General features: G+C 36.7%; 1 protein-coding gene across 8 annotated transcripts in view; it reads left to right on the top strand.

Moving 5' to 3' along the window:
* SUPT3H (SPT3 homolog, SAGA and STAGA complex component) overlaps positions 1–21,848 on the top strand; it is a 281,438-nt gene that overhangs the window by 180,874 nt on the left and 78,716 nt on the right. For all 8 annotated transcript variants that reach the window (XM_052809356.1, XM_052809361.1, XM_052809364.1 and 5 more), the window contains 3 exons: positions 8,724–8,810; positions 9,998–10,088; positions 11,785–11,921. In XM_052809356.1, the coding sequence (XP_052665316.1) occupies positions 8,724–8,810; positions 9,998–10,088; positions 11,785–11,921 (315 nt within the window). The remainder of the gene's footprint in view (positions 1–8,723; positions 8,811–9,997; positions 10,089–11,784; positions 11,922–21,848) is intronic.

Genomic DNA, 21,848 nt, shown 5'->3' with positions numbered 1-21,848 from the left:
GGCTGTGAATAATTGTAGAACTTTCTAATGGAAGATGTTGCCGTTTTGTATTTTTGATTGAACCTGAATCCTTTTTTTCTCCTTCTGTCTCCTAGTCTAAATTTTCAAAGCAATGTCTTGCTTATGTCCTTTGCAGGATTTAATTTTTTAAAGTATGTATTTGTCCTTTATTTTGAGGTGTTTGAAGAAAATTTTTTTTATGACTTTGGGATCAGTTCAGTCAGAGGATCAAGGTCCTGTCTTCTCTATATTCACTGCGCTGATGGTTGCCTGCTCTTTGTAGTAATACTTGCTTTGCAGTTCTTTCATTAGCCTGGGGCTTGCTCTAAAAGCACTTTATCTCTGTGCTTGGAATAGGTAAATATATGTCTTATTTTCCCTGTGACAAACAGTGAAGCCTGATTCCAATTTGCTGTCATATGGGAAGGAAGAGTATTTATTTAGTGTTCTGGTGAAACTAATATAAGGCAGTGATTGTTTTCCTGTGTGAGCAACGTAAGGATGCATGATTTAAACAAATGTTACTCTCTACAGCAATGGGAGAAAGAAACCTGTTTATATTAGATGGTCTCTCAATCAACAGAGAACAGGTTTTTTTCTGCTTGCATCATTGGAAACTGCGTAACAATAATCCTGAATGGTGGTTTCTTCTGGGATTTGAAACCAAAGGACAGGAAGCTGTGGTATAATGTAAACCTCTTCTGGTTTGCATGCCATAGTAATATTGGAGAAAGAAAAGAAATAGAAATAATTGATGGAGAGGAAATAAATCTGAGTTAATAGACTAAATATTTGAAAATAATATTATCTTCACTACTTAAGAAAGGTAAATTCTAATTGCTTTTTTTGTTTTACTAAAGGAAAGGTGAATGCATTTATTGCTGAAAAGATTGCACGTTCTTATTTTTTCAAAGTAATGTTTAGTACCAAAAAAGCATTCAAAGATGTAACTTAGATGGAAGTAATAGCTATAGTTGAGATTCTCAACTTGGAATTACTATAGTGATACTGCTGTAAAAGTGAAACAGCTCATTGTGAAAGTTTGAGTCCAAAGGTAGTTAGTTTTATTATAATTTGGACTAGATGACCTTTAAACGTCCCTTCCAACCCAAACTATTGTATGATTCTGTGATAATTTCCTCCAAAACATCAGGATTTATTCAGTTTAGATACAGGCCAATTTGCTGCCAGTGATTTACAGTGGGATGGCAGCATTTACTTCAGCGTCTAGAATATCCTGACAATCCTAGAACATGGACAGTCAATAGAGGACCTCTATGCTCATCTTCTTCAGAAATACAGAGATGCGTTTGCAGAGGTTAGAGTGCTTTTAGCCGTGAGAATTTTTCAGTTTCATATTGGCTTATGAATCTTTCATATCTACAAAGTTCACACTTCACAAAGCTTTTTTCACGGTCTCTTGCTCGTTCTGAAGAACACTACTCTATCATTTCCCCTTGGATGATATTTTTCAAGCTTATTTTTTCTCCCTTGTGTAATAATAACTAGAGTAGAAGTTTCCAAGTTTGTTTTCTTGCTTGCTGTTATCATCACTAGCAGTGGGAGAGAGCATCAGCAGCGGCCATCTCCAGCGCTACACCAAATCTTGAATTAACATCAATGTAGCCACTGAATAATTTGACCATGTTAAAACTGAATTCAGTGAGTCTGAATACTTTTCTGCACTTAGAGACTTTATGGTTTTAACGTTGTTGGTATAATTTCACTTTGTTTGGTCAGTATTGCCTGCTATAAATGTCAGGCGTGCAATAGGGTTTCTTCTGTTTCATGGAGAGTAGAAGAATTACAGGTATAAAAGGTTGGCCCAAAAAGTTGATTTTGGAATTAGAATTGAAAGAAGGAAAAATTGGAAAAAGTCATGCCTGAAGCTTAAATTGAAATGTAGTTACTGTTCACAAATGCATTAAATTCTTTTCCCTGCATGACAGAAAATGCAACAACAAGCTCTAATTTAAGAAGCTGAGCTTAAATTATTTATAAAGAAGAGACTTAAAAAAAACCTTTGATTTAAAGCTCATCTTTTGCAAAATAGCAGTATTAATTTCATATTTACTTGGAAATTTATTTCCTGATTTAATCTCTTTAATATAATTTTAAAAAATCATGCCATTTCCAATTGATGCAAATCTTCGCTTTCAGTAGCAGAGCCTAGGCTGTTTGGCTTTAAAAATAAGGTATCATTTTTCTAAAAATTGTGCCTGTTTATATTTTAAACAAGAATGGTTCAGAGTATCAACAAATGTGGGGGTCAGCTATGATTATGCCTGCTAAAAATAAAAAATACAGAGCAGAAGGATTCAGCTTCCCTTAATCCCAGTTCGTGGTGGGATTGCTGCTCTACTGCCTACTGAACTGCAGGAGTTACTACACCATACCCAACGAGCTGAACAAACATGCACAATCCCTTGTGAAAATTGAATTATTCCACACATGAGAAAAGGTTTTCACCTGTTTTTTCCCCTCCCTTCTCCTATGGAGCAACATCTAAGTCTTTTAGACATTGGTAAAGAATGGAGTAGTGAGGCCCATATGTCTTCATCAGCAACCTGGATGGGTGACGCAGGGTATGCTCCACAGCTTTGGTGATAATACTAAATTGGGGGATGGCTGACAAATGGCAGAGCTTCATTCCAGTGGGAGCTTGATAAACCTGAGGATCAGATAGACATAAATCTGGTAGGTGTCCACAACTGTGGCACGATAACCCCATGTATCGCTGTGGTTTGGGAATCTGCTGCTCTGAGATGTGTTGTGGCGTACAGTCTGAAGACTCCCTGGGTGGCCAAATACAGTCTAGCATCTTCTGATGTTGTATTTATACATTTCCTTGGAAAGAAATGGTATATGCTTTAACTTAGAATTGTTTAGTAATGTTCGCTTTTATGACATTGGTCAGTAGAATACCTTCCTCTTCCAGCTGCAGTTTTTTTCCAAAGGTGTGTTTTCCTGTTAGCCCATTCCATTACACAAGCTGAGTCCATGTAGTTTTCTAAAGGCTGTGTACATTTTTTGGATTTTTTTCTTTCTTTTGTGTGTTTAGAAGGATCTTGTTTGTAACATGAAGAATGTTAGCTCAAGCAAGCTGCAGGGTGTTCTGCTCTTGGTGTTTTCTCTCCCTAGAAGTACTTACCTTCCTTTGTTGCATTTCTTCTATTTGGATTATACTGTGTTGCTAAAAAACAAAAATCAAAACCAAAATAAGGCTGCAACCTTTCCTATAATCAGAAGTATGTGGATTGTCAGTAGAATGAAGAGAGATGATGATGTCCAAAATTCTATTAAATGTTCAATTTAAACAAATGGGAATAATAACAAGATGTCTTTGCATCATCATACTAATCTGTAGGGGTCTTTGATCACAGTGGTATGGTTAAAAACATGCAGGCTGAGATGGAGGGCTGTTTGCTGGAGTTCATAGGACTGGCTTTCACACAATTTCAGTCTGAAGGCAGCCGAGGAAAGGGCTGTTTTCTCCTTTGTTTGAATAGTCTGACTTCTGAAATTTAGATCAACTGCTTTGATGTCGAAGCCATCGTTCTGTATTGAACCTGTAGATGTATTCTTTATGCTTTCAAAGGGAAAGGGTCCTTGTGTAACCTCCTTATTGCTGGACATACTTTGGCAATAATTCTTCTCCAGCTACTAGTATCTGGCTGCAGACTCTCTGTATCCAGATCCAGCTCGTCGGGCTGGCTGAGCTGTGGAAACCAAAAGCCATTGCCACCTGCTAGAAGGCAAGACGAAGCAGTTGGTCTTGCTTCAGAAACTAAAGAGTAAATTTTTTTTTGAAGAAACAAATATAACAAGTTAGGTACTTGAAAACAAGTTCTCAGAAAATGCCAGGGACAGTGGGTTATGAACTGATGTTTTCTTATTCTCATGATCTTTATCGACTGAACTTCACTGTATGTCTAAGCTAGAAAGTGCTCCTCTAAAGCCTCAAAATGGGACGCAGAGCTTTATCTTCTCAAGGTCACGCATAATCACCTGGTGTTACATTAAATGGTCTTCAGTAAAAAATACTTAGATTCAAAACCGGATACCTAATAACAAGAAAATTGATTGTCTTTTAATCTGCGGATGAAAGTTTTAGGTTTTAGACAGCTTGTGATGATTTAGTCATGCTGTTTAACCCTTGTGTGGTCATCCTAAATCATTACCTATTAGAGTACTCTAATGGACTCCATAATGTAATTATCCTCCCAGGATGTGCTAACTGTTTAAAGCATGTTCCTATGCTGACGAGTGGAAACAAATTCTGTATTTTTCCCGTGTATGTTAGGATTAGAAGTTCAGGTGTCAGCATTAGTAGTATGTGAGGTATTATATGGAAAGATTTAAGTGAAAAACGAAGTTTAATTGCTTTCGGAAAAGTATTGGGATGCTCTGTTTAGAAGACATTTATGGCACTATATCTCAATTCAGAATATTCTACTGGTATTTTTATAGTTGAACACTTTTCTTCTAGAAAAGATGAAAAAATAGGACACTTTTATGCATATATAATAACAAAACAATCTTCCTGCCTCAGAAAAAAATTCGGCCAGGTGAACTATGATCTAATTTTCCTCTATAATAAAAACAAAATCATAGCTCCTGAAGCATTATTCTTGGCTGCCAGCAGTTTCAAAGCATGCAGACATTACCATTTTGACTCTGTCCTGCTGTTTAACTGGAAGGATTATGTCACAACATTGTATGTTTGTTTTCCAGCTTTTTGTCTGTTTGTCCATCAAGACGTTTTTGTAGAAGTAGTATCGGTGATTGTTGACTTTGGAGGTGGTGGAAGAAAAAATAATTATGAAAAAAAAAAAAAGCAGACAGTACCATTGAAGTAACTGTGCTCCTGTCATAGGAGAATGAATACTCCTTTCAACAAATCTATAATTTGCAGAAGTTGCAAAAAGAAAATAGCCGTAAGGTGACTGTTAACATACTTCAGTTCATCCTGCCAAGAAAGTTAACTTCATAAAGTCATTAAACCAGTGATTACATTTTAAAATATTATTCCCCAGCCATTTCTTCTTAGACTTTAAAATATAGTTACTGTATATACTACCTTCTTTGTAATGTGAAAAATTGTAAAATACACTTATTTTTCATAAACTCCTAATTATTAACAGAGCTATTTGCGCTCCTATAGTTAAAGTCATTTCAACACTTCCGTTATTTAAACTTCACTTTTAGGGGTTCATAATTTGGCTGTAATAAAAAATACGTTCAGACTCAGAGGTCTCAAATATTGTTTGCTGGTATTAGGAAATTTAGCCTGTTTTTCTTTAAGAAGCTAAGTAATTTGGATTGTTTGCTGTTTTGCAGTATAATCCAAACCAAAATATTTTGTAATGTGGACTAAATAATTTCAATAATTAAAAAAATTAGGAAAAGACAGTGAGTATGTTGGAACTGCTGCTGCCCCAAATTCTGTGGGCAACACTGAATATAGCTGAGGCTCAGGGAAAGGAGATGGTGGGAAATTCTTGCCACATCTCCACTGTTGCTATATAGTAACCTCATATATGAAAAGTTATTGCAGGATCTATATCACGCTTATCATCTGGAGTCATGGGCAGTAGACCCACTGCTTAGAGAGTAAGAACCCCCAGTACTTCCACTGCAGCGAAAGGTGAAAGACCTCCTGACTTCAAGGTTGCATAGCTGAAAATTGCTTTTCTGGAATGATAAATGCTCGGGTGCTCGGAGATGGATCGTTTCTTTGGTATGGCTTCCTGAAATCCCCCTTCATCATGTAACGCAGCCACGGTAATGACTCAACAAGGCCTTCAGCTCCGGAAATTAAGGAATCGGGGCTTATTGCATATTAATGGCAACTCTGGGACAGTCAAATAAGACAGTTTGTTATAATACTAATTATAGCAAAGCACTCATGTTGTGGTTTGAATGAGTCAATTATGTGTGTGTTAAAACTATAAATACATCTTCCCCCCAACCTAGGCTGTGTGGTACGTAATTTTTTTTTAATTGCTTGGATACATATTTACCTGAGCATATCCTGGTTTCCCAGGTAAATATGTGTACCAATGCAGAACTCATTATGGTCTGTTTGGATAAATAATCCATATTTTATAACTGTACAGGAAGTAATTATTTTCGTATTTTGCTTTCTTTAAGCCAAAGAAATTAAATGCCGTGTGTTCATTCCTTAAAATAAAATAGATGCAAAAGTCAAGGCAATACGAGAATAAAGTTTTCATTGTTTTGGTAGAAACTGAGAATATTATTGCAGATTTTGATCTTGTGTTTAGCCCAGAATAACTCCATTAAAGTAAACAGTGTTATTCAGGATTTACTTAGATGCAAATGGGACGTGAATTTGGCCTCCTCGCCTTACTCTCCCTTACTTCATTGGGAGGTTCCTGTAAGCAGCTTGCACACAATCTTTGCTTTAAATGACATTGTCACATGTTTATCATTTGGAAAAATAAGGTATTTCAGCTACATGCAGAAATTAACATATCTGAATTTTATGATAAGAAAATTAATGTCTTCTAGAATCATAGAATGGGTTGGGTCGGAAGGGACCTTAAAGATTATAGTTACGGTCCTGTACGTGTTAGGGAACTAGAGCATACTTGCACGACGGATATTTCTGCCATTGTTTTATATGATATTTGGAAAAGCTGTGTTGTGTTACCACCATGCTAAGGTCAGGTTTTGTAACACTTTTAAGCTTAGTGGGGCCAAAGTCAGCCTTGGCATATATCCACTAACTGCAGTAGATTTACACCAGAGATGAATATTGGCTCGTTCTTGGTAAATTTATTTTTATCCAGCTCTTTATATTTTATGTTAGAAATATAAGTAGCTTGCGTGCCCTCAAACTAATCAGAATAAGAAACAGTTTTGCTTATGCCAAAAAATAGAACTATCGTTTTTCACATTCTTACGTTTTTCAAGTAAGATTATATTACTGTGACTTCTGAATTCCTGAAATCTCTCTGGTGTCTGTGACTGCAAGGGCCAAGAGAGGATTTCAAGGGGAAAATCTGAAACTCTTCGTGCAGTATGTTTTGTGTTGTGCATACGAGATACAGTTAACGTTTTATATGCATGTGATTAGTGTGGAAAAAAATTAATGCAGTCCAGTATTATGATTTATGGACTGAATCTTTTGCCCAGTGAACACTTGCCAAAATGAAAATCTTTCCCCCCCCTCCTCCTTTGGATATTAGAAACAGCTACTGTTTTTGTTGATCTTTTTAACTTCTGAATAGGCCTATTTCAAGTCATAGCAGCATGGGAGCTCAGATTAATAATATACTTATTCAGCCAGTGATACTGAGTGAAACCATTGCTGGTGTGAGTATGAAGGATAGGATTTCTTTAAATTATTTTCAGGTGCATTAATGCATTTCTGAAAGAAGAATATAGAGATATTTGAAAATAAATTAAATTTCTGTTTATCGATTGTGTTACAGGTGTGTATGAGTTTTAATATCAAGAATTTTTTAAGGCGTCTCTCCTTTCGATAACTTCTGTACTGTGCTCGCTGTCAGTCCATCCATCAGATGGTTAACAAGGATAACAGCAAAGAGATTATGATTAAATCTTGCCTTTTGAACAATATTTTTGAATTTAGAGGAAAAGGCATCTTCCATGCTGTGAAGCATCCTTTCTGTCCCACCTACTCTACAGCATCATCTTAAGCCAGAACCAAAGGCTAGCGAGGTGAAAGGAGCAAATCCCACAGACTTCTCGTCTGCATTTGAGTTAGACCTCCTTAGCCCAGTAGTTTGATAGGCATCAGCTTGTGCAGGTTTAGTTTCTAAGCTTTTACTGGTTTTGATACGATCTCTTTGTGTATAAATTAGCCCAATTACCTGCACCTACCGAAGGTGAATCCAAGGCTGATGTGCTTAGTCCCTTACAAAGAGATTTTTGCTCTTTACAGCACAATTTGAGGAGTTTGGGGCCTTTAGAGGTACTGTCGCGATGGAGGCGAGGACAGATCTTTGCTTCACCCTCCTTTGGCCACCTTTTATCAATTTTTTTGCCATTCATTGCTCAATCCCATCTTTACCTGTATCATGTCTGAATGGCCTGGTCTGCTCAATTAAGGTTTTTCCAATTACCTTATTTATAGAGTCGGTGTTTCTTATCAATTTATTTTCTTTCTCTCAAATGAAATAAGAGTATGCCTAAAAAAGTTCTTCATGTGAGTCTGGTTTGTACTAATGATAAGTCAAGTAGGCGTAGAGTTTCCTTCAAAAAATACTTAGGTAAGCTGTTTAAAATTAATATTTGTTATTCTAAAAAATTGTGAGAGGGATCAGCCGCCCTTCCACAGTTGCAGATAAAGTGCTATGGCAAGAATTTGGCATTTTTACATTGCCTGAGAGAATTATATGTTCATTTTCTGGGCTAATGTGGTGCAAGGAAATGAAAAAAAAAAAAGGATGTAGTGCTTTTTAAAAGCAATCCTTTTAAACATAAACAAAAAAGCTTTTGCTTGAGATTTGTCAAAAGTCTTTCAGTCTTTTCGTAAAATTGTTATTCACTTCTTGGCTAACAAGAGCCGAGTGAGTGACACCTTTGAGAGTCCCAGCTTGTGTTTTAGTGCATAGCTTGTATTTTGCTATGCACTACCATGCAAAATATTATCTGAACTTATTTAAAACAAACCCTAGTGAATAAATTTTTTAACACAGAAACAGCCGTCCTAATTTATTCATTGATTTTAGTTGCAGCAAGCAGCTGAAGTTTCTCAGCTGAGAGGAGCTCGAGTCATCTCTGCTGAAGATCTCCTGTTCTTAATGCGCAAAGATAAGGTATAGTAATGAGACAGAAATTTCTTACTTTACATAGTAAGCTGCTTACTGTGTTGTAAAGTGCTTGTTTATCCTATGTGAAAGGAGACCATCATCACGAAAAGCTTTATTTAAAAGTATAGCTGCTCTGCAATTGTATTGTATTGGACACAGTACAATATTTACATAACATTTTAATTAATTCTCCTTTTTTCCTGTAACTTCAATTATCAATAGATTTTTTTCACTAAGTTTTAGGGTGGGTAATATACCTTAGAGCTTAAACCAATTTGTTAATAAAGGTGTAAATATTGATACTTACCCTTTTTAACTCTTTTATTAAAAATCAGTCATTCTAATTTCCTCATAGTTATGCAGGGTGTAGATGTGACATTTGACAGTGTGACCATTACATTTTTATCATCTAGGATGTCAGTAAATCCTGACTTGATTTTACTTTATAATATATTTCCTGTACTTTATGTCACTAAAATTTCTCTGGATAGTAAGGAGAGCAGGTCAATAATTTAAAAAAAAAAAAAAATTTCTATACAAAGATTGAGTTCATTTTCTTTCTTCAAATTTCAAAATTATTAAAAAATTATTGTCAACTATTTTAATCAACATTATTTATTCTTCCTTTGTCTCCTTTTCTTCCTTAGTTTCCCCCTTTCTCTCCCCCTTTTCTCTCCCCTTTGTTTTTCTTTCCTCATTTGATAGGTAAAACCTAATGACCAAAACAATATCAAAATTTAAAAAACACTAAAACATGAAAACCAATTGCAGTTTCTTTATTGGATATGATCCGTAAGGCTATACTGAAAACAGTGGTTAATATGCATGTCAAAGTTCATGGTAATATGCATTTGTAGGTTTCAATTTCCAAACTAAGCAAAGATTTTGGAGTGCCCTAAAAGAAACCTGATTTCTGAATTTCTGCTTTCTGAAAGTCAAACCCATATCTGTCTCACAGTTGGCAAGCATCGTACCAAGGAGCTCAAATAAATAATTTTTAATGTGGAATTGGTACTGACCTTGATGTACTTTCTATGTATGGATTTTCAGCAGAATCAAAAATTATGAACATTATAAAAATCATATTTACTGAGTAATGTATTACTCATTCTTATGTTTGTGTGTTACAAAGTTAGTCTAAATAAAAAATAACTATATAATACTAATTAATATCAATGTATTTTTTCTCTTAGAAGAAGCTTAGAAGGCTACTTAAATACATGTTTTTTCGAGACTACAAATCTAAAATTGTCAAAGGAATAGAAGAAGATGACCTCCTTGAAGGTAGAGAAAAAATTACTTAATACGGGGGAAGCTCGGTATTTTTGTAAATGTGCTGAACAGCTCAATGCAAGGTATTAATGTCTTCCTTAATATTTAAAGACACAAAAATATTGTCTTCAAGTAATTTGGTTTAAAATCTCTGCTTTTCCATTTGAAGTACTTCTAAAGTAAGTATTTGCATCTACCATTCAAATGGTAAGTAACACTGCTTAATGTCAGAACTCTGTTGAAGTAAGAAACTGGTGCTGATTAAAGGGCTAATTGATTTCAGCATGTGTAATTTAAATGCGGCAGCTACCGTGTGCAATTGAATGGACGTTTGTTAAATTATTATCAAAGGGTTTTGACATGTTTTACAAAAAAATCCCATAATCTGAAGTCGTTGAATACTAATATATGTCCTGGGTTTGTTTTCAGTGTGGTTTAACGTTTTATACTTTGATCTGTAATTTAAAGAATGGGAAACACTTTTGTTTCCCCATTCCGTGAGGATTTTATAACAGATTTTATAACCAATGCATTTAAAGGAAAAGCTCTTCAAATTAAAAATATATTAATTTATGCCATATAATTTGCTGGTATAAAGTTTTGTTGATTTATATTAACAGAAGAATTAGCATTTCCTTTGTAAAAAGTTAAGTTGAAACTTATCACAGCAAATCTAAACCTTGCCGTATTTTTATAACATCTAGCAATGTCCATATGCAACTTTTTGTATTTAACTTATTTCCTTTCTCAGAGCCTTTTATTTTTATTTTTTTCCCCTTACAATTAATTCCTTGTGTTTGGTTCCTCTGAGCATCCACACTGATGTTAGGTAAACATTGTACTTCTTGCTTTGACTTAGTCATTCTGTGGATAAATTTTTGTCAACTCATTTGAGATTTAATTTGCCTGTGGCATTTTATTTTCACCACACGTGAAAGTATATTGTTTCATGCAAGCAATCTGGCAGTGTAGTTTCCTACCTGACAGCTTTAGGTTTTTTAATACTTAAGTCAGTGTCACTATTTAAAACAAATAAACAATTTTCGTAAGCCATTTAGATGCTCATGAAATGCTTCCTAAACACAGTTCATCTGGGATTAAAGATTGCATTTTCTGGCATGCTTTGGTAATTGAAGCCATTAATTTTGTTTTGTGTAGCTAATGTCTTTGTTACTGCTATTCTGTTTAGAACAACAGAGATCACCTTGCCAGGGTTCTCCAGGTTTTACTGGAGAGCAGTACTGTAGAGCTGCATCTTAGCGTTTGTGTTATGGTTTGCTTTAGGCAGTAGGTAACGAGGATGTTCTATGTGCTTTTGGGAAAGAGCATTTCTTCTACATATTCTGTTCTGTGAGTGAGGGGTTTTGTACAACCAAAGGAGGGTGGTTTCTTCTACAGCTCTGTCCACTGTGGATCCTTCAGTGGGAAATAATGATATATGAGCAGTAGACTAGGTTTCTCTAGATTCCTAGTAACCACTAGGTTGTACTCGAAAATGCTAAAGGTGATTTTTTCCTACTGTGCTGCTGCAGCATAGCAGTGACATCACCTCGGTCAGGTAGCGCAACTTGTATGAGGAGGACAGTAAGAACAGGACTTTCCTGCATAGTGCATCTGATTCTAAAACATGTCCCTCCTAGGGACATCGGTTGGTGTTTGGAGAAGCCAAATAACTTAAGTTTGTTGTTCTTTGCTTACCTTTGTGAAGACAAATTCAACAGTAATAACACGAACAAACGGCAGAAGCTTGCTCAGGACTTTCTCAACTCCATTGACCAGACTGGAGAGCTCTTAGCCATGTTTGAAGATGATGAGATTGATGATGTCAAGCAAGAGCGGATGGAGGTAATTCTTTTCTTTTACTGATACCCAGCTCTAGCAGAGAAAACTGTGAAGTATTTCATACACCATGCTAGTCCGATGCCTTTTTTGTGCTGCATATATCGTTGTTACGTGTTTCTTTCCTTTTGCCCAGTTGGTCTAAAGGAACCCTATTTCCATATTTTTCCTATTCACTCAAATGTTTCCTGATATCTAAGCACGCATGCTGAGAAGGAAGATTACAAAAGGGTAGTTATGGATCTTTCTGTCTGCCATGTATTTGCATTTCCTTCCTGTAGAAAGCAGATTCTATTTATAAACATTTCACATGCATTTTTCACAATCTTTTCTTTCTTTTTCATTATTCCTCTCATTAGAAAATCATTTCAATAGCATTTGAGGAGTCTTTTCATATAACACAGCTTACAGATAAAATTAAAATACTCTGTGCAAACATGCTTTAGTATATGCTCTTCTCTCCGTCCTGCTTTCAAGTCCTATTTTCTGATCTATGTACATATGAAAAATTACGTCTACATTACAGAATGCAGTAACATATCACTCTGAAAAAGCTAGCCTGGGATCAAGAAGCAGTATAGCTGTGTTGGCATGGAAGTCTTGTGGAGCGATAGTTTTGATACCAGTTGGTTTTGATACCAGTTTTACTTGGTTTCACTGAGATTTAGCTGTACTGGCACAAGATACTACATCATAGCAAGTACACCTTATAGATCTTATCAACCCCATGGCCTCTCTATCAGTAGAGCATCTTCTTGAATGTCATTTACTCTGAAGTACTTATAAGATCCAAAGGCTGTATCTGTACTAATCAATAAACTAGGCCAGGACCAGTTCTTTGGCCCTGAAGGCAGGTGATGTGGCCTGGCTTGGGCGCCTATGGCTAAATTTTTGGTAAGTGGACGGGGCTACCCTGTCTTTTCGGTAGCCCTGTCTGTAGCAAATATGGAGAACAGTCCGTGGCCCCTGCTCACGCTCAGTTCCTCCGCACGTCTTGTGTGGGCAACTGGATGTCAAGGGCAAAATGGTGCCAGGAGCACCCTCACAATTCCACACTAGTGTTTGGGCCAATTTCCATCCTTTTTAGTCAGTAGTATAGTGTATGTGGCTGTTTGAAACTTGCTATTTTTAGAGTGCTTTTTATACCCTTTCAGTGGTAGAAGCTGGTTACTTTGGTCTGATTTTCTTTTCTGTGCTGAGGTGGCTGATGCATTCAGTAATATTTGTGTATTTAATATTTGACTACTAGGGCCTCATTTCACGGTCAGGATTTCATGGAAAATTCTAAGAAATAACCCGATTTTTATCCTACCCTAGTTGTAAGTCTCATTTTTTCTTCTTAATGGAGCCCCTTTTCAGAACTGGCACTTTCCCAGCCTGGTTTCCCCTTCCTTCTTCCCATTACAATTACTCAAAATCCAGTCAAGGATCCTGTCTCTCTAAGAATTTGGCTAGGAACAAGTCCGATTTCTCCCCAGCTGAGAATCAGTGTCGTAGAACAGTTGGTTTGGAACTGATGGTTTCTTTTCTTTTCTTTCTTATTTATTTATGCAAAATGTTATGTTTTGCATAAAGGCAGGCAAATCCTTTGAGCTTGTATGCACAAAAATACATAACAGTACTGTTCTGAATGAATGGGTTATGTGCTTGACTTTACATTCTCTTCTGTCATTCCAGTATAATATTTTTTCCGTCTAAAAAACTACAGAAGTTGCTAGAAGTATGAAGTTCCCTGTCCTAGGCAAGGACAAATTTGACTCTATGTTTGTCTGTCAAGGAATGTGTTCCTGTAATCAAATATTTATCTTTCATCTGACTACATGTTTTGTTTTTTCTCACTAGACTATAATTTATGAACTGTAGTGTGTGTGTGTGTGTATATAAAGTAATTCTCTCCATTGCTCTATTTTGTTACATTTTGTGAACTCTTGATCTGTTTCCATGTTAAAAAAAAAAGACAAAAATCAAGATCTACATATTTTAGAATAGATCCATGAATTACATACAGGTATGAAGTCAGTACTATGTATTTTCTTTCTTACTAGTTTTTAAAACTAATGAGAGATTACTTGAGACATGCTGTTCAAAATGTTTAACATATTTTTGGCTTTGTTTTGTTTGGGATTTTGTTGTCACTTTGAGGTGGGTGGAAAGGAATCAAAGATAGTAGGAAATGTGATCCATTCCTAAAGGAAGAGTTGTTAGTGGATGGGCTAATCTCATGTATCACATTTTCTTTGTGCAGTAGATTGTTTAATCCATGCTAAGTTTTGGAGGAAATCCAATAGACACTTTAAAAATTCTAACAGTGTTCTTTAAGGAATTAGTGTACTTAAATCATGAACTGTGATCTAAAGGCAGTGTTCCTTTTAGGTATCAATTACCTCAGAAATGTGTGGTTATCTTGGTTTGGACAACTGTAAATGATTTCAGTTCCACTTTGCCTTGGGCCAAAATCATGCTAAGTTGTCCAGAGCAGATGATAAACATATATTTCTGATGTCATTATGGGCTAAACAGGATATGATTGTTTAGCAGTATGGTTTCAGTTATGATACAAAAAGCAAATATTGTTTATACTCATTTCTTTTAAAACATTTTATAAAATTAGAGCTAAAACTTCATGAGATTGCTTGCTGTTGTGAGGTCTATTCTGTATTTGTACCACGGAGGAGTAAGCAAAGCTCCAAGCCACTTTCAGACATTACTAAAGGAGAACAAACAATTCTACAGTTTTGACTGAAAAACACCCACTAATGCTGTCATTAAAAAGAAAGGACATTCTTCTAGGATTGTATATAGAACTTATTGATGTATTCTGTGGTTTTAATTTGAAACAAAGGAACTATCTCTGAAACAGTAATAATAGCAATGTGCAAAAGAAAGTGGAATACTCTTAAAATACAGAACAAAATTCACATTACTTTGTCATAATACGTGATTATGTTGTCAATACGTTGTGATCATAACTTATTTTAAAAACTTCAATAGTAGCAATAAATAGTGGCAAACCAGTCAACTGTAGTGGCAGAATCAAACCAAAATAAAAACTGGAATAGCACCTCTGTCTCACTTCATAACATTTAGTATTTTGCCCTTCTAAGATAGCAGCAAAACACCAGTGAAACACTGCTCCTCAGAGTAAGAACAGTTATAGATGTAATAAACTATTCTAGTTCATAGATGGAATTGAACTGTGCACGTGAAGGAGAGCTATCCGGATCGTAGAAGTTGTCTTCATAGCAGGTGACACTCTCTTGAGAATAAAATCTAATGGTGCTCTCCCTAACACCCCTTTTTTATTGTACAGGTTAGGCTCTGGAATAACCAGAACTGGTGGTGCTCGGGAATTCAATTTCCCTTCTATTGCCTGTTCTATGACAGGATCTATGAGAAATAAAACCTTTGCAAGTGGATTGCAATTTGGCTTTCCTCTGTCTCTTAAAAATCTTTTAGAGGGGAGAGTTGGGATATGGCTGAAACGGTGTGGGGAGAAGTTGCATACGCATTTAAAATCTTGGCACTTTTCCTTATTTTGCAGTTTGGATAGAGATGCGGTTTTGGGTGTTTGTGTCCTTATGTTGCTACTCTGAACCTCTCAGGTGACCGGCCCATAGTAAAACTAGCTGCAGGTTTGGTTGTGATTTTGTGAATGGTAACGGCAATTCTGCTAAATTTTTCTATCAGAACCACTATCAAATTCTCCATGTCTTGTTATTAAGATTGAGTACAGCTGTGTTAAAACATCACTGCAAAGCTGACTTCTGTCTCATTCTGTAAATACCCATTTTTTATCATTTGATTTATAGTTCCACCTCCCCTACCAGGAAAAAGTCTTCCCATCAGAAATCTGAACTGACATACAAAGGAATGCATAGAGCATCACACTGTGAATGCTCTGTTTCACTTTTGTTCCCCTGGGATTAAGAGAAACACCATTCATCTGTCACTCCGACTGCTAGTTTAGGGATATATTTCCAACACTCGGGTGTTATATGGCAATAATTCAGTTGCAGTAGCTACCATAATGCTTTCATAGTACATTGCAAGTTTGAATAAACAGTGGAGGGAAGATAACTTCCCTAGAATACACTACCTTGAAAGCAGGCTAGGTGCCAGCAAAAGGTTAAAACTAAGTTACGTCCCTACAGAAAGGGATCAGGAGAAGCTTGTGGTTCTTTAAGATGCATTGTCCTATGAATCACATTCGGTATTTAAAAACTCCAGGTACTTATTGTTGTTCTAGGAAGTTCATTGTGGATGTGATTTTTCCTCTACTGTTCATTAATATGCTTCTGTACCAAGATCACAGAAATGCAATGGGCCCTGTGCAAAATACAGTAGATTGCAGTAAAGTGTAGGTGTGTTTGGAATTACCCTTTGTTCACATTTAATTTTGTCTTTGTTCAGATACAATGAATTTGTGTCCGTGAAACACACCTAAACACTCCCAGATGCACCTTGGGATACAAGGAATCATGTTCTGGAAGTCCACTCTGTTTCAATCATAGCAATAAGATAGACTTGGCATATCGTAGTAAATTAGACCGTGACCAAGAAGATCGCTTCCAACTGGAATATGATCATCAACTTTTGCGTGGTCACGCTTTGACCTGAGCCGAGTAGTGTTGTCCCAAACAATTCCCAGGCACAGTTTGGGATTCAGTCTGGGCCAGGAGCATTCTCCATGGCACGGTTTGGATGTGGCTGCTCTCTTTGGGAGGCTCAGAGGGCAGGAGCACGGACACAGGTTGCTCCAGCCCTTGGAGCTAGGGCATGGACCTGGCATCTTTTAGTTGAGACAGCTAAAATTCGGTGAGATAATTCAGAAAAAAACTACGAGCTCTTCTGCTAAGGGAGGATCCAAAAGATGGTGTTGAAGTACTCAAATTCATTGTACTAATGTGGAAAAGATGTACAAAGAAAATAAGCAGGAAATGATTTAGAAAGAGCTCTGAGGCCTTTTAGTACTACCGTGCTCATTTCACTGGTGAAAATTATGCCAGTCTAAGTGCTCTGTGGGGTCATTACTCTTTAGGGAGTATCTGTTCATGCAGGGTGTATCAATAACAAACTGGAATTTGATTTAAAGCCCATATGGAAAGCTTAGTGCTGTAGTACAGACAAGACATACTTAATAGAAACTGCATGCCGGAAGACAAACTAAGAAGTTTTATGTTACTAAACATCAGGGCGTTGTTTCTTGGAGCACATCTTTTTTGCTATATAATTTTTATGATAAACTTATTTTTCTTCAGAAAGAATTATTTTCAACTTTCTTACCGATTTCAGATTCTTGTTGACAGAATCTATATTTGGGGACAGAATCTTTGCATTTAGTTGAGCGGTGACTTCTGTTATCTCACAATATTGTGCCCAAACCTAATAATTTATTAATTTTTAGAATCACAGTTTATAAGTGCTAGCCCTTCTTTGATTTTAACAGATTTGATTTTAACGGGAAGAATGCATCTTGGGGTAAGATTTGGCTACAGATGAAAATGTTTACATTTGTTTTGGGTTTTTGCATGTGAGCTGAGTGTCTCATCTCCCACTGTAATTACTGGAGATCCAGGCAGTATAAATAGTGGAGTTTAGAAAGCTATTCAGCTGATCAAATGTTTGTGTCTTCGTTACAGTGAGCTACACAGCTCTGTAGGCTCCTCTGGATGTATTTATCTTGCGGGGAATTTCTCTGTGTTGTCAGTGACCATTCTGCTTCTATCCTGGCCGTATGTGGGGAGTGGAGGCTGAAAGACGAAGATAAAAAGTATTAGAAGTGGAAAAGGCTTGAGTTTTGGGGAACTAGTAAAGGAATGGAGTATACATGCCTACAAGTACATACGGTTGCTCGGGTTCACTTGGGAATAGGAGTGTAATCCCTGTTGCATTTTTGTTCTGTCTTTAAAAAATACTCTCACAAATCTATCATCTATCACAGATCTATCTATTCATCACAGATCTATCTATTCATTTCTCTTGTGCTGGTCCCCATATAGAATTGCAGCTTTCTAATATTATATCATTTACACCAGCAACTCAAGTTATAGCCTTAAATTTTAAGACTTTAAGTTTTGGAAAAACAGGGGGTAGAAAATAAGGTTCCTTAATTCTTTACTCAACATTGTCAAATTTGGGCAAAGGGATCCCAGTGATGGGACATGGAAGGACAAGCCATACCATTAAATACCTTATGTCTTATGATACGTTCTTCTATGGACTAAATAATTGCAGCCCTAAGTGTACACCAGTATCATCCTCACCTGTGTTTCCAGGCCAAATAAGAGGAGGTTGTCCTGAATTTGAAAAGGGACTTATAATGGCTAAGTAACGTACTCAAATACGGGAAAGTTCCTGCGCAAGGACAGTAGATTCCTGGGACAGTGATGAATAAACCCCAGCAGCTCCATTTCCCACCCAGTTAAGCTGCTTTGAGAGCTCAGTGCATCGCTACCACAAGTTGGGCTGAATTTTACTTAACAGTACCTGCCTAAAAGTTTAAACATCCCAGTAACTTAGGCCACCTTCTGTACTCAGAAATGAGCAACAATCCATGGGCAAGTTAATTTCTTAGATGAAAGAGAAAAATGCTTTTTCTTTGCCTCTTTTTTTTTTTTCCCCCAAAAACGTTTAAGTCACATTTGCATGTAATTCATCAGATGTTAGGAAAAGTACTTCTGGTGCCTCCGGGGTCATTCTTTTGGGAGACTGAAGTTCTGTGTATGCAGTGGGACCTCGATGATATGAAAAAAAGAGTGTAATGATGATCTCTAATAGACTATAAGGTCAACACCAGCTCCCTATATGCTGTCTACTTCTTTTGATGTACATAGATGCAAAGATTAAAAAGGTCGTAGATGGAACATCAATCAAGAAAAAACCCTTTATTCTCTAGGCAGTGTTTTTTTCAATATAGCAAAACATACCTTACCAAAATTAGGAATGCAAATATAGAAGGAAGTAATTTCACTGCATCAGTCCAGTGTTTCCAGATGAGTGCAAACACAGCACAACTAGTAGCGTCTCAACTGTAAATTAGCTGTCTAGGCATCAAGGTGTTTGTAACCATTATTCGGTATAAAAATAAGCCTGCCTGGTATTAATGGTTTCTCTGATTACACATTGCTTGGGAATGTTTGGGATACTGGGAAAACACTATTTCTCTTGGGTAATGGTTGAATTGGTTAAAAGTAAACAGAAAATAAACAGAAACAGTTTTTCATTATTATCTATATGTCTGTAAATATTGTGTCATTCTCATCGGAATGGGAAAAATCTATCAAGTGGAAAAAACTTCTTGTTGTAGCCAGTAATATCAACAGAGTTTTTACGCTGCTACAAATCCGAGATTATTAGGGTTTTCTCACTTTGGGGTTGATTGCTATGGTTACATAAAGCATGCTATTTGTTTGGGTCTTCAGTCCTGGTAAAATATTGTTGGTTTTAGAGCATTTTAGTGAACGTTGCTCATACTGCAAATTTAGGCGGTTTTGCTGGGAGGACCAGGTGTTATTTGCTTTTCTGTCTTTTAGTTCTTTGAGTATTTTTTTGCCACTGTTTACTTTCTCTGAGGAAGAGGAAGATTCTGGGCTGTCGTATTTTGTATTTTTGATGCCCAAATTACTGTGTTTCAACTTAACTTTTGGAAGGAAACTTTATATATAATATTATTTATATCTATAATTAAATGTAGACACACATACATATAAACAGTATTTCCATGGAGCATTTGATTAGGAGCCAAATGTAAGACTAAAGAAACATTCTCCTTCTAAGTGTATTTTAATAGCATGTTTATTTGTGGTCCTGTGTTTAACATGTTTGTTGCTTAGATATACTAGTCACCACATATTGGTACTCACAGCACAGTTATTGTTTATGAAAACTTTGGAGAACTGGGAACAAGGAATGATGCTGAAGTGTCACAAAGGTCCCATTGGTAGTAGGTTATTGTAATGCTGTCATACTTTAAAGTAATTAAACAAATCAGTGCTGATAATGATTTCTACTTCTGAAGTTGTGTGGAGATGGAATAAGGCAAATCTTTTCTACAGGACAGGATGTAAGTCAGATGCTTTGGGGGGAAAAAAATTACTTTTTCAGGTCTTTGAACCTTTAGGTAGCAAATTACTAATCTTTTAAGCTCCATTAGCCTAATATTTAACTCCTTTCTGAATGAAGAAAAAATGGCAACAGTTTATTTCTTAGGGTAAAGTGTTAACCAGGCCTGTACTAAGAACAGTTTTAACATCTTGAGCTTTCCTGAAAGAATTAGTCACTTTCATAAAACCATTTTCGAGACTGTTTTGCACAGGATTCACAAAACTCAAAAATCCATGGAGTTGTAACACGAATGAAAATTATGTAAAAATTTCAAACACAGTATTACTCTATGACATTCGCACTTCTCACCGGTTGCAAGGAAGAGATACTCTGACACTATTGTGAAGAGCGAGACTGAAACCTCAGCACAGAGACCCTGTATTTTTGGCAGAAAGCTTCACAACCACCCACCTCTCTTGCTCCCACCTGCAAAGCTCCATGGTGCCAGAGCACCTTGGGTCATCAGCCACTGTTTGACCAAGCTTCAGTGTGCGCTCCTGAATTTCTCTCTCCTTCCGTTGAAGGATTCATATCACAAAAAGCTTTCTGCGGAAGAAAATAAGATCTTCTAACAAATGAAGACGATAGAGGAAGGTTGCCTGTGGCATGAAATATAAGGGGGGTTGATGGTGGTGTTCTGTTTCAACTACTGCAGGAGAGAGAGGGCTCTGTGATTTAACAAGCAAGGTCCTGGATTTAACAGATAGGTGAGAGCATTCACAAACCAGTATTAAGGAAAGAATTTTTTCCTGCTTCATCCATAAGAGGCTGATACATGCCTCTCAACCAGTGCCAACTTAATTTATTTGAAGGTTCATTTATCTGCTATTTGTAGACACGACAGGTGTAGCAGAGAAGCCTATTTTTTCCTCTCCTTACTCCGTATATTCACTAAGGGAATAACAGTGCCTTTCGCAGTATTAGACTCCAGCCAGGAACCAAAACCGAGTTTTAATCAGGCTCATGGGTCAGCCCTGCAAATACCTTCTACAGAATTACTAAGAATCCCTTTCTTTTAAATTGGCGTTTACCCTCTGATAGCAGAGTGAACAAGCTATGTGTCATCATAGCCTCTCCATCCACAGTTTGTAGCATACAGACAATATAGAGGAGCACTGAAAGTCATTTTCAGGCTGCACTCCAGCTAAATATAACCCAAATGAGCTCAGATCTATTGAATTGCACAACTTAATGGGGAAAAAAAAATCTATTGAAGGCTATTGAATGCAAAGACGTTGCATTTGGTTAGGGAAGTGCTTGAGCCACACATCACTGGGTGCTGTACGACTGTTCAGGAAAATAATTGCTATAAGCTTGTCTTGCAGTTACACTATTCCCTAAGCCTTCACAGCAAGCTACTGTTGAAGCCTGGGCTAAATGGAGATTTGTTCTGCCCCTCCTTACGTATATTTGATCTTTGCTTTTCTCCTTTTGTTCTTGGTTTGGGGTTTTGTTTTTCCTTTTTCCTTCTGACCGCGGGATTAGCCAGCACTAGTGCAGTTTTTCTTCTCAGAAGTAAAGAGGTCATTTTGCTAGCTTCTGGGTTATATTGCCCATGGTATTTGATTGAATTCAGATAGGATTTTGTGAACATTTGTCACAAGCGCTTAAGCAAAAAATCAAGAATCACTTGATTCGCTCAATAGTCACTATCTATGTATCGTCATCTTCCTTTGAGTAAGTTCCAGTCTAAAAGCTAGCACGTCACAAGATTTGATTACAAATTACCCAGTTGTTAAGTACAGGAGTTGTCATTTTTAGTTCCCATTTGCAAAGCCACCAGGGGCCAAGCCTTCCCACCTACATTCACATTAGAGTTCAGATGTCATT

This window comes from Harpia harpyja, chromosome 15 (assembly GCF_026419915.1).
Source record: "Harpia harpyja isolate bHarHar1 chromosome 15, bHarHar1 primary haplotype, whole genome shotgun sequence".
In the NCBI taxonomy this organism is placed as follows: domain Eukaryota; kingdom Metazoa; phylum Chordata; class Aves; order Accipitriformes; family Accipitridae; genus Harpia; species Harpia harpyja.
The sequence above is the reverse complement of the archived record's forward strand: the minus strand, read 5'-3'. Positions and strand labels throughout refer to the sequence as shown.